The 13,110-nt window shown below is 40.6% G+C and overlaps 1 protein-coding gene across 1 annotated transcript in view; it reads right to left on the bottom strand.

Annotated features, from left to right (window-relative positions):
• The window catches only part of SLC5A9 (solute carrier family 5 member 9), a 42,664-nt gene extending 30,005 nt beyond the window's left edge, over positions 1–12,659 (bottom strand). The window contains exons 1-3 of the mRNA XM_042463489.1: positions 12,472–12,659; positions 9,251–9,322; positions 2,728–2,832 (exon numbers count right to left, since the gene is read on the bottom strand). Coding sequence (XP_042319423.1) covers positions 2,728–2,832; positions 9,251–9,322; positions 12,472–12,600 — 306 coding nt within the window. The 5' untranslated portion in view covers positions 12,601–12,659. The remainder of the gene's footprint in view (positions 1–2,727; positions 2,833–9,250; positions 9,323–12,471) is intronic.
• Positions 12,660–13,110: the final 451 nt, after the last annotated feature.

Genomic DNA, 13,110 nt, shown 5'->3' with positions numbered 1-13,110 from the left:
AAAATTGGCACCAGCACAGCTCATTTGGCTTGTCTGTTCCAGGTCTTAGCCAGTTTTAACTATGATGACAATGCTGCCATAGTTTAGGCACCTAGAGAAAATGGGCAGGCAAAGATTTCAGAGAAAGCCAATGTGGTCTAGTGGATTGAGTGTTGGACTAGGACACTGTGAAACCAGGATTTGAATCCCTGCTTAGCATTGGAAACTCACTGAGTTACCCTTCAGCAAATCACATTCTCTCAGCTTCAGAGGAAGGCAAGGGCAAACCCTCTCTGAACAAATTTTGCCAAGAAAATCTCATGATAGCTTTGCCTCAGGCAACCTATCTCCCTAAGTCAGAAATGACTTGAAGACACTCATCATCAACCAGGGGCATATCTACAGGGGAGGGGGGAAATTGGGTCATAGCCCCTCTGCATAAGAATTTCACCTCACATGAACTTTTCCTTCAGTGCCCAAATCTCTAACAATGCAGGGAGCGAGGTATAAAGATATTCACACTTAGAACATTTATATTTGCTGTGTTCTCATTCCTTTGGTATCTTTGTTGTTACTGTGTGTCTTCACCTCATTTCTTACTTATGGAGATCATAAAGTGACCCCATTATGGGGTTTTCCTGGAAGAATTTGTCCAAAGGGGGTTTGCCTTTGTTTTCCTCTAAGGATGAGAGAATGCCCCAAGGGCACCAGTGGGCTCAAGGTGTAGATGAGGCAGCTTGATCAGGAACAACTTTCTCAAGCTGCTGACAATATGAGCCCAAAACCAGAGACCGATTTTCCATTCAAATAAATGTTCATGTCATCAACACTGTGAACATGGTCAACAAAGAGAGGGATAGAGATTTAAAACATAAAGATCTAAACCCTCATGCACTAGAATGGTAATGAAATGGGGGGCATGCAATGTGTATGAGTTACTGGTCTTTTCTGACACCAATGAGAATTCCAGGGTATTGGGGAGTATACAAATGCCCAAAGTCTAAAAGAATGCCACCTAACAATGAAGCCAGAAACTGCTAAGCAAAATTAAAATAAACCAACAACAGGAAAATAAAATAGTCATTGCTTATTGTGGATTATTTCCATACCCAAATGAAATTAAGCATCCCCAATGGGAGAAATTTCAACTTCCCCCAAATGGGACCAGCTGGTTTCACTTTTACTTTGCTTAGTCATGATTTGCCAAAAATTGGCATGCGGCAATTCTTTTGGTCCAACATTTTAATTGTCTGGGGGGAAATGGGAACACAATGTAAAAATTAATATTTTTGGAAACATTTGTTGTTCCAACTGTTTGCTTGTTTATAGGAAAAGAGTAGCAATTTGGAGACAGTTTTTAAAATGCTACAGATGAAAATATTATAGAAAGCTTACATTGTAGGTCCAGTTCTGTGTAGATTCCGCAACATTATGCAGCTCTAGGGAACTGAAATGTCATTTCCTAGTGCTTGTGTTCATCATCCAGCATTAATCCAGTTCTTTCTGAACTCAAAACTGAAACTTCAGAAGTTCTATCTTTTGAGAGAAGGGTGTCAAAAGTGCTGTTTGGTGTCAGAGAATGGATTCTACAATATGTGCTTTCCAATATACTTGTATATCTCCTAATTATTCTACTGAAGTCAATTATACATTACAAATTGTGATGTTAAAAGTTACATCATACTCTCTAATTGTCCAGATTTGGCAGAAACAGTAGCAATTAATTTTCTGCTCTCCCACTTTTTTCAGATGCTTTTAAAATGTCCCTGTTTCTCTCTTCTCCTCCCACTTTCCCTATTCACTCTCAGCTTACTTTTGTTGCTACAAACTGAGTTCAAAGTCCAAAAATAATTTGCCTTCAATTAACTCAGCAGGGGACAGTAGGGGGCAAAATCCTTTCCAAGCTTGTGTGCCCTTCCTCATTGATAACTTTTGCCATTTTGACTGCACTCTGGTGTTCACAGAATCATAGAATCATAGAATTGTAGAGCTGGAAGAGACCACAAGGGCCATCCAGTCCAACCCCCTGCCATGCAGGAAATCTCAATCAAAGCATACCTGACAGATGGCCATCCAGCCTCTGCTTAAAGACCTCCAAAGAAGGAGACACCACTACACTCCGAGGGAGTGTGTTCCACTGTCAAACAGCCCTTACTGTCAGGAAGCTCCTCCTAATGTTGAGGTGGAATCTCTTTTCCTGCAGCTTGCATCCATTGCTCCTAGTCTCTGGAGCAGCAGAAAACAAGCTTGCTCCCTCCTCAATATGACATCCCTTCAAATATTTAAACAGGGCTATCATATCACCTCTTCATCGTCTCTTCTCCAGGCTAAACATCCCCAGCTCCCTAAGTCGTTCCTCATAGGAAATGGTTTCCAGACCTTGCACCATTTTAGTCACCCTCCTTTGGACACATTCCAGTTTCTCAATGTCCTTTTTGAATTGTGGTGCCCAGAACTGGGCACAATATTCCAGGTGGGGCTTGACCAAAGCAGAATATAGTGGCACTATTACTTCTCTTGATCTAGACACTATACTTTTATTGATGCAGGCTAAAATTGCATTGGCCTTTTTAGCTGCTGCATCACAATGTTGACTCATGTTCACGATTTTGATCTGCAAAAGGTTGGAGGGTGCGTTACTTCAAGACTCAGATATCTGAGAATTCCAAATAATGCACTGACTCAATTAAATCCAGACACACAAAATGGCTTGGATAGAACAGACTGAATCTATGAAAATAATCTTACGTTCCACTCAAAGCCTCCAACAGCAAGGCCTCCTGCAGCTCCTGTACCTGCTAGACCAATAAACAGGCCACTGCCCACATTGCTTGACATCAAAGATGCTCCAATCTAAAACAAATGAACAAACAACAAAAATGGTAGTTAATTCATAGTGAGTAAAGTGGATTTTTTGAACCTGTAAACAGTAGAATTTTAAAATGTTTTTCACTGCATAGATTTCTCTGTTTAGAATAGGGTTAGAAACGATGTAAACCTCTATGTTTAACTGAACTTCTCAGCATTAGCTAAGGTGGCAATTTGATACTGATTTAACTGCCATGGCCCAATGCTGTGGAATTCTGGGATTGTAGGTTTTTGTTTTTAGACATTTAGCTTTCTTTGTCAGACAGCTGTGGTGCCACAAAAATGCCCAGAATACTACAAATACTACTTTGAGTGATATTGCCCTACTTGGATTGTTCATATTTTAATCTGCACGATTAAATATTTTGAGTAACCTTGAGTTTGATTTCACAAGACTATTAGTGACAACATAGGGAAGATGGGGGTTGTCATAATAAATCACAGTTATGAGGCACACATCAAGCAATGTCTAACACATGATGGCTATGTTTGGAATTTACACACACACACACTACTACTACTACTACTCCCAGAATCCCACAGCCAGCATGGCCAGGGATTATGCTAGATGCCAGTTTGATGGAAATTGTTGCTGTTGTTGTAGACTCTGCTCAGAAACCTATGATGCCTACATCCCAGACTTTTCATTTTTTAATGTTTTGTTACTATTTCTTGCAAATGCAAAACACAGCCGTCATGTGTTTGATATTGCTTGATGTGTGCATCATAATTGTAATTTACGATGATAACTCCCATCTTTTCTACATTGTCACTAATAGTCACTAATAATCTTGACTCCTCTAACTGCCATAGCTCCCTTTGTTCTGGTAGTCAAGGTCTGCTGTCTCAGCCCAGGATTTTCTCTGCCACATCCCAGATTCATCCCTTTTCACTTGCTGCCCCTCACTCCTGGAACCTCCTTCCCACACAAGCACAGGTCATCACTTCTTTAACTAGTTTCAAAACTGAGTTAAAGACCATCCTGTTCAGAGAAGTGTTCCCAAGCATTGTGTGACTATTATTTGCTATTTGACGTTTTTAATTTGTTGTCTGTTTTATTGAACCATTTCCTGTATTGTTATGTGTTATTTATATGTATTATGCTACTATTTCTTAGCTTGTACGCCATGGACAGGTTTACTCTTATCTATTTTATTGTTTGTATGTACAGTGCTGTGCAAATTTACAACGCTAAATAAATAAAACATAATAATAATAATAATAATAATAATAATAATAATAATCCTGGGATTTGCAGTAATTTCTATCTGTGTTTCTACCAATAACAGATTGGTCTCCTTATTGTTTTGTTGAAACTAAAGGAAACTTAGCTTCTAGAAGATGCTAGACTTCTTCTATATTTTGAGCATATATGATCAAATCTGTGTTTAACAATGAATGTTTTTCTTTCTTTACACATGAAAACATTTGTCAGGTATCTTACAAATATGAGAAAGGACTCCCAGCTTGGTGTATTTGTAGCAGACCAGCTGCTTGTCATCCCGAGGCTAGATCCCAGTTTGATGTGAAAGGCATCAATCTGCTTTAGGGCAGAAGCTATGCATGTAGTTTCTGTGTGAACTGTAGCTTCATGTAGGATCGTGGAAAGATTTTCAGTATAAAGTGGTGCTGTCACTAAGTGGTGAAATAGACCACCCCAAAGGGGTAGCTTTAAGCCGCCCCTTCCGAAGGCAGACTGGGGCCATGGCAAGAATCCTGCAGCTCCTGCACCTGCTAGACCAGTAAATAGGCCACTCTCTCACAATATGAAAAATTTCTCCTTTTGGGCCTATAACTTCTAGAAGCTCCCAGTCAGCATGGCCAATGGCCATGCTCACTTGGGGATTCTGTGAGCTGTGGCCTTACAAAGTAATTTCCCCAATATGCATTCAATATTAACAATATTTCTGTTCAAAGATTCTGTTTTTTTTTTAAAAATTAAGCAACTTATGGCTATTTCAATTGTGGTGTAGTGGCTTGAGTGTTGGACTATGACTCTGGAGACCAGGGTTTGAATCCCACTTAGCCATAAAGACCCACTGGGTGGCCTTGAGCAATTCACACTCTCTCAGCCTCAGAGGAAAGCAACGGCAACCCCCCTTTGAACAAACCTTGCCCCCTTGAAAAAAAAGCCATGATAGGTTCACCTTGGGGTCACCAAAAGTCATAAATGACTTAAGGGTACGTAACCACCACCACCACCATACATGATTACTAGAGGGTTTTAAAAAATTTTTTGAACATCTATCTTTATAAGAAAATATATATATAAAACAAAGGCTGACATTTGAAGTTATATTTTCCAATAAAAGGAATTGCCTGACTTGTGATTCATTTTGCTCCTTTTTTATATTGTAGGTCTTTCTACTTCAGCACTGCTGAGCCCTCAGCAAGACTAATGGAATTTGACCTGTTTCTCACCTTAGGGATAGTTAAAATATTAATAGGGGATAAGACTGGAAAGCCTTTCCTGAAGCAAACACTACAAAACATATCTTCTGGGATGTCTCTGATTAAAAGACTGAGTGTACAATATGCATTCGTATCTTGGGCAAACAGGAAGGCTTCCCAGAAATGTAAACACTGTTCCTACAACACATATCCTTATCATAATAGACAGGATCTTTTGCAGGAAAAAAAGTATATAAAATTGTGTAATAGAGTGCCAAAGTGGCTTTAAGTAATCAAAAGTTTGTCATTTCCTTGGCAGCATTTGTGCCATCTCTATATCCTGGAACACAGAAGAAGGGAGAGGCGTTTGTGGAACAATTATTCCTGTACAAATCTCTTATTCAGATCCATGACTCTGTGGGTAGAAACAGCTAGAAGTGGGCAGAAAAAGAAGATACTGCTTCTCCAGATTGGTTCTTATCTGAGAAAGCACCTGCCCTATGATGTCTTTAGATCAGCAATCCCTAGATTAAACAAGAAAAGGGAGCCAGCATGGTGTAGTGGTTTGAGTGTTGGACTAGGATTCTGGAGACAATGGTTTGAATCCCAGCTCATTCATGGAAGTCTATTGGATGACCGTGGGCACGTCACATTCTCTCATCCTCAGAGGAAGGCAATTACAAACCTCATCTGAATAAATACTGTCAGGAAAACTGTCATGGCTCCATCCTATACAACCCTGAGATTTGAAGTTTGTTGTGGCACCAGAGCTCTCTCACAGAGAAGACTATATATCAAACAAAACTACAAATCTCAGAATTCCATAGCATTAAGCCATGGTTGTTATATTGGTGTCAAACCACATTAATTCTGCAGTGTAGATGCAGCCCTAGAGAAACCCAGGCTTAACAGGGAAGACTGCAATAACAAGAATTGGTTTCTTGTCAGCCTTTTAAAATGTCTGCTGTGTAACCATGTAGATAGACTAGAGGAATGCCAATCCTCAAACATGACTTAGGAGAAACTATAACACAAAGCCCATTAGGACAATAACAACTTTTCTTACCTATATAGAGAGAGGATGAAGGGAGGAAAGAGGAGGAGGTGGCATGGGGAAAATGTAGCTTACAGAAATTATAGTTAATATAACCCACAGGATGCAAGACAAAGTTGGAGTCTGAAACTGCATTCAGCTTTCAGTTAAACACTTGAGAGATCTACTGCCCTGTGCTTTTGTCACAGAGTAAAAAGGATATTTACTCCTCTGACACTTATTTCTCTGGGTCTTTAAATTATTGTTATATTACCTTTCTGCTCCAAAGAAAATGTGTCCTTCAAAAGGTTTATGCCTTCCCAGTGAATCATTTTGGAGATTTATATATGGGTAGTTTAGTGCTGGAGTGCTGCAGTCCTAACTGCAGTTGCTCAATAAATGAAGAAGTTACTAGACAGCGCAAACGAGACTTTGCCATTGTTTCAGGCAAGGGAGGAATGGTAACTGCTCTTGAACCTGAGTTTACTTTTTCCCATTTTTTTTAAAAAGAGTCTTTTTATCATTAAAAAAAAGAAATCCCTTTTTTGATTTAAGGTCTTGGCCTTCATTTTGCAACAGTCAATACTACTATACAAATGAAATTGCATATTTGTGTACGTGCACGCGTGTGTGCGCATGCACAGATGCACACATAAGCAAATATTTATGTGATCTATGATGCCAGAAACAGAAGGCTGTTTGTAGTGCCTAAGAAATGGTGGCCAGCATCTCAACAGCCTAAGAACTTTTTTCACTGGCATCTTTTTAAAGCTGTTACAGTTTTTTGGTGATTCATTAGTATGGATATGTGTTTTAAACTGGCACTCACCCTATCTTTCTCTATCACACACATAGTTCCAAACAGTATATTTTATAATGATTCAAAATTTACAAGTGTTTAATATAATTGAATATGGGATGGTGGGAAGAAAGAACCTGGAACCACCACAATGTATATTATAACTGGCATACCTCCATTAAGAAAGCCCTTGCCAAAAACTCTTTTGAACATCTCTATACTACAGAACAGCTACCTGAAAGCCTTGTAGCATCTTGCACTGCTCTTAAATGACATTATTTTATATCCAATTACTTTCTGATCCCAATCCCACAGTTATGTAACTGAACATAAATAACTGGGCTACAGTGCATGAGAAGTGGATTAATATTCATAAGAGGTCATGCCAAAATGAAGAAGTTAATCTTAGAGGTGCTACTGGATCTCTTTGCCCACAACCCTTATTTTATTTTTTACATTGTGATAGACAAACATAACTTTGAAATATTTAATGTGTGATCTAAATGTTTATTTGGTGCTTACAGAGGCAATTGGTGCAACATGATTTCTGACACTGAGTGCAGCAGTTGATACAACCATCCTAATTGCCTACAAGTTATGGCAGCATCGATCTGTATCATTTTCTTCCTTAATCTTCTCTCCCTCCTGTCCCCAGAATGAACACTGGCATCCTTTCCCCTCTCCATCTCCCTTTTTGCTATAGGAAGAACCATGCCACCTTCTTTAATTCATTCCTCTTTCCTAGCTCTGTACTATTCTGTGTTATTTGTCTAAATCACATCCAAGGCATAAATGCTGGCCCTACCCACCAGAATTTTTTAGTTTGTTATAATTGGGTATGATATTATGGATATTTGTTACTACAATTGTACAGAATTTCCAGCTACCATCTCTTTGTTTTTAAAAGGCCGTGTAGAACATGGCAGCTAAGTAATGGAGAGGGACAGAGCATCAGCATATAGCATTCATAACTCTGGCAATAAACCTGGACATGGCTAGGCAGCTTCCGGAAGCCTGAGAGAGACTGACCTACAGAGATCAGAGATAAGCAGTAGAGGATTCTGGCCTTGCCTACACAACCCCAAAGGCCTGTTGCCCTCCCCCCCACATTCTGGCATCGTCCTGTTTGGATGACACACATCCCTAACCCCGTTCCTGGTACAAGCAGTCCAGATGACATCTGGCACATTTCACACCAGAAATGGGACAAAACAGCCTAAAAACAAATTTTAAAAACTTAAGGGTTCAACAGACGTGTGGCGAAATGTCACCTCGGATCATTGCCGTGGCAACCACATGGCACGGCAATAACCCGCTCTCTCTTGAGAGCAAAAAGAAACTGCTAAAAGCAGATTCCTGGAAGAGGTGGCACAGTTTGGGCGCTCTGACATCCATGCGTCATCATGGCATGCCCGTGTGGACAGGTGCGTGTCATAATGGCACACAGGCAGCAAAAGCAGGGCTGGGCGCATGTGAATGCCCAACCCTATCTAGCTCTGTTTTTGGCCCCAGGCTGGCACAAAGTGCCAGTCTGTTTAGGGCATTACTTGATACTCCAGACCTTCTGGGAAGATCTGGAGCCATCTGTCCCCATTCCCAAATACTGACTGTCTGAAATGGTAGCCCGCCAATCCATCCAGCACAGAATGAGGTCAGAATGAGGCACCCAGCGTGTGGTGGAGGTGGACAAGGCATGGGGACAGAGCCAAGTAATGGAAGCAGGTTGGGGCAGCTGAAGGATAATGCAATGTGTTACATTCCTATCACTCCTTTATGGCCATCAAAACCACAATATATAGTGACATTTAGATTGCAAAAGTTATTTTCCTTCTTTGGAGGTCTTAAAACATAAGTCAGATGGTCATCTTTCAGGAGTATTTTAATTGTATACTCATGCATGGTTCTACGATTCTGTGATACTAAAGAGAGAAACTGGCTTACAGATGGGGAAGGAAATTTACATTTTCTGCTGTAGAAGTTAGATTCTTTTGCTGTTTAGCACTGACCTGTATTTCAGTATGTATTACAAGTTTATGAGGAAATTGCAACCAAGGAGAAAAGGCAGCTGAGTTAAACCTACACTCATGGCAACATGTAGGAACATAGTTTGTATTGTGCATTGCATCCCTTGTACATTACACTGTAAATTAAAGAACTTTAAAATTGTGTTACAGACTTACAGGCCACCATGTCATGGATCTTCCAGCCAAGAAATAGCCTCCAACTGTTCCCCGACTGGCTCGAATAGAAGACTGAAATGGAAGAACAATGAAATGAAAAGGGTGCAGAAACCTCTACTAGTTTGGGTCTTAGGATAAGTGAACAAAAGTTTGCTTATAGAGGGAATGTTTCATGGAACCTATCCTCCCCTGAATCCCACCAAAAATAATTGTGTTTGAAAGAGAGAGGGCTATCCTGAATGGGGTAGTGGTGGATTCTAACATCTGATTCTAGATGCATCAGGCATCCTTCTATACCATGGAGTGGTGGTTGGAGGGACTTCTGGATTAGGGAGAACACTTCAAATTGATTTAGAGTCAACTCTTCCACCCATCTATAGCCTCTCATGTTCTATTCCACTGAAGGTCCCATTAGATTTTTTCATGGGTTTTGTTGTTGTTGTTGTTGTTGTTGTTGTTAGAATAATAGAATAATAGAATAATAGAGTTGGAAGAGACCACAAAGGCCATCCAGTCCAACCCCCTGCCATGCAGGAACTCACAGTCAAAGCATCACCAACAGATGGCCATCCAGCTTCTGTTTAAAGATCTCCAAGGAAAGAGACTCCACCACTCTCCGAGGGAGTGTGTTCCACTGTCAAACAGTGTTAGGAAGTTCTTCCTAATGTTGAGGTGGAATCTCCTTTCCTGTAACTTGCATCCATTGAACTGGGTCCTATTCTCTGGAGCAGCAGAAAACAAGCTTGCTCCATCCCCAATAGGAGATCGCTTCAAATATTTAAACAGGGCTGTCATATCACCACTTAACCTTCTCTTTTCCAGGCTAAACATACCCAGCCCTGGCAGGGCATGGTTTCCAGACCCTTCACCATTTTGATCATCCTCCTCTGGATACATTCCATCTTCTCCATCCTTTTTTAATTGTGATGCCCAGAACTGGACACAGTATTCCAGGTGAGGCCTGACCAAAGCAGAATAGAGTGGCACTATTATTTCTCTTGATCTAGACACTATACTTCTATTGATGCAGCCTAGAATTGCATTGGCCTTTTAAGATGCTGCATCACACTGTTGACTCATGTTCAACTTGTGGTCTACTAGGACTCCTAGATCCCTTTCACACGTAGTCTCATTAAGCTATGTGTCCCCCATCCTATATCTGGGCATTTCATTCCCCTCCACCCCCGGTGCAGTACTTTACATTTCTCTGTGTTGAAATTCATTTTGTTAGCTTTGGTCCAGCTTTCTAATCTATTAAGTTCATTTTGAATTTTGATCCTGTCCTCTGGGGTATTAGCTATTCTTTTTAATTTGGTGTCATCTGCAAATTTGATAAGTATGCCCCCTATTTATTCATCTAAGTCACTGATAAAGATGTTGAATAGCATTGGAACCAGGATAGAGCCCTGCTGGACCCCACTGGTAATTTCTCTCCAGGATGAAGAGGAGCCATTGTTGAGCACCCTTTGGGTTCTGCCAGTCAACTAATTACAAATCCATGTAACAGTTACTTTGTCTAATCCACATTTTACTAGCTTGTTTGCAAGAATGTCATGGGGGACCTTGTCAAAGGCCTTACTAAAATCAAGTTATGTTTGTGTGCCTTCAAGCATTTCCAACTTATGGCAACCCTAAGGCAAACCTATCATGGGTTTTTCTTGGCAAGATTTCATAGAATCATAGAATCGTAGAGTTGGAAGAAACCACAAGGGCCATCCAGTCCAACTCCCTGCCATGCAGGAACTCTGTTTAAAGACCTCCAAGGAAGGAGAGTCCACTACACTCCGAGGGAGTGTGTTCCACTGTCGAACAGCCCTTACTGTCAGGAAGTTCCTCCTGATGTTGAGGTGGAATCTCTTTTCCTGTAGCTTGCATCCATTGTTCCAGGTTCTGTTCTCTGGAGCAGCAGAGAGGTTTGTTCAGAGGAAGTTTGCAATGACCTTCCCCTGAAGCTGAGAGCATATGACTTGCCCAAGGTCACCCAGTGGGCTTCATTGCCAGCTAGGAATTGAATTAATTAATGCAATGATGGCATTGAGCTTAGATGGATTTTGAAATGTATTAGATATATTCATTGAAAATAGTGTTTAGAAAAACTGTAAATCATAGTAGCTTAATGCAAACTCCATATTTAGAGGCAGGATAGCTTTGATTTATTTGATGGTGAGAAAGCATTGTGTGTGTACGTGTGCGTGTGTGCATGTGTATGCACATACATGTATGTGAGGAGGCACTTGTGAGTTTTTCAGATCCTGAGGGAAACATAGATCATTGGACTCAGCCTGATCCAGGACAGTATTTCTGATAGAATGTGGCATGTTTGTATCAGAGCAGTGCATGTATGCTATGCATGAGTGTGGAAAAGTTACCTGGGGCTACACCACCCATAATCCCCAGGACTCATGTGTATGCATGTGTGCTGTCAGAATAACAAACCACTTTTCTTACTTTTTAGCAACCCTAAGAACCACTCAAATCTTTGGGATTAAGAGGAGCAGCTGTCAGAACACAGAGTGCAAGGAGAATGCATAACCTCGGGACTTTGAATTAGAAATGTAGCACATATTCTTTGTGTAGCCATATACAATGTACTATGTAGAAAGGATGAGAAGCTTATTCTGTGGCACGCCTGAAGCTTGCAGAATGTGAGCACCCCAGGAACCTACCTAAAGCCTCCAAGCTCCTTGGATGTCTCATTTTTTTTTTAAACTGAAACAAAAATATACCACAAAATACTGCCTGACCTCCATCCCCCAACCCCCCCAAAAAACAAAAACAAAAACAAAAAAACAAAACCAGAAGTAGACTTCCTGTTACTTTAGGACCATTCTTAGCAAATTTGCAGCTGAAAAACTGGGGCTGCAGCTTCTGCTCCCACTCCTGTTACAGTTGCCCATCCTGCTATAAGCAGAAAATTAGCTACAATAAATTCTTATCCAAGTAGAACCTCTTGATTTCAAACATGAACCTAGTTCTGTTCAAGCATGCACAGAATAAAATGTGAAACAGGTAGAACTGGGCAAAGCCACTTTTGGGACTAAAGCTCCTAGAATTCTCCAATCATGTTTATATGTGGCCCATGTTGGCTCAGGGATTCTGGAAACTGTAGTAAAAAAATGTGACATTTCTGATCTCTGGAAATTGGGGCATTAGTGCAAATTATAAAGTTCCTAATAACTGAGCTCCTAATAATTGAGAAATGGCTTGCATCTGAAACTTACCCATATTCCAACAGCAAGGACAAAGATGAAATAAGTTGCAACAACAATGATGTCAGGAACATCTAAGACAAGGACTTTCTCTTCAGGCCTGTTGCTAGGTGGCTCAGTGGTGGCTGGTGTTTGGCTCATGATGACTGCCCAAAAGGCGTTGACTGTTGCCTCTTTATCTCACAGCGGACTTTGATATGTGTTCCTCTTCATTAGTCCCCTTTAATAATAATTAACAGGTCTGAGAAAGTGGCAGTGTTGATGAAGAAGCAGACACATCTCAAACATTCAGGCTGTGAGCTATGTTGAGAGGATGTGGTATGCATGAGTCTTGTGCACCTGCTACAACTGTCATGTTTGACTCTGCTATATGTCTTTATTGAGACAAAGGAATATGACCACAATTCTGTCCCACTGCATAAAGCAGTGGAACTTTTAAAAAAGGTATTTGGACAACTCAAAACTTTTCAGTTTTAGCAGGTGCATGAGTTGAAAACTTGTATAACTTGTAGAATGAACTAGTAATCACGCGTGAACAGAATTTGGAAAAGTTAGCTTTTTCAACTTATACCTCCCAGATACCATCAGCCACTATAGCAAAAAGTCATGCTGGTTAGGAGCTTCTGGGTGTTGCAGTCCAAAAAGGTAATT

The sequence above is a fragment of the Sceloporus undulatus genome, chromosome 4 (genome assembly GCF_019175285.1).
Source record: "Sceloporus undulatus isolate JIND9_A2432 ecotype Alabama chromosome 4, SceUnd_v1.1, whole genome shotgun sequence".
Classification (NCBI taxonomy): domain Eukaryota; kingdom Metazoa; phylum Chordata; class Lepidosauria; order Squamata; family Phrynosomatidae; genus Sceloporus; species Sceloporus undulatus.
This window is presented reverse-complemented; position numbering and strand designations above follow the sequence as displayed.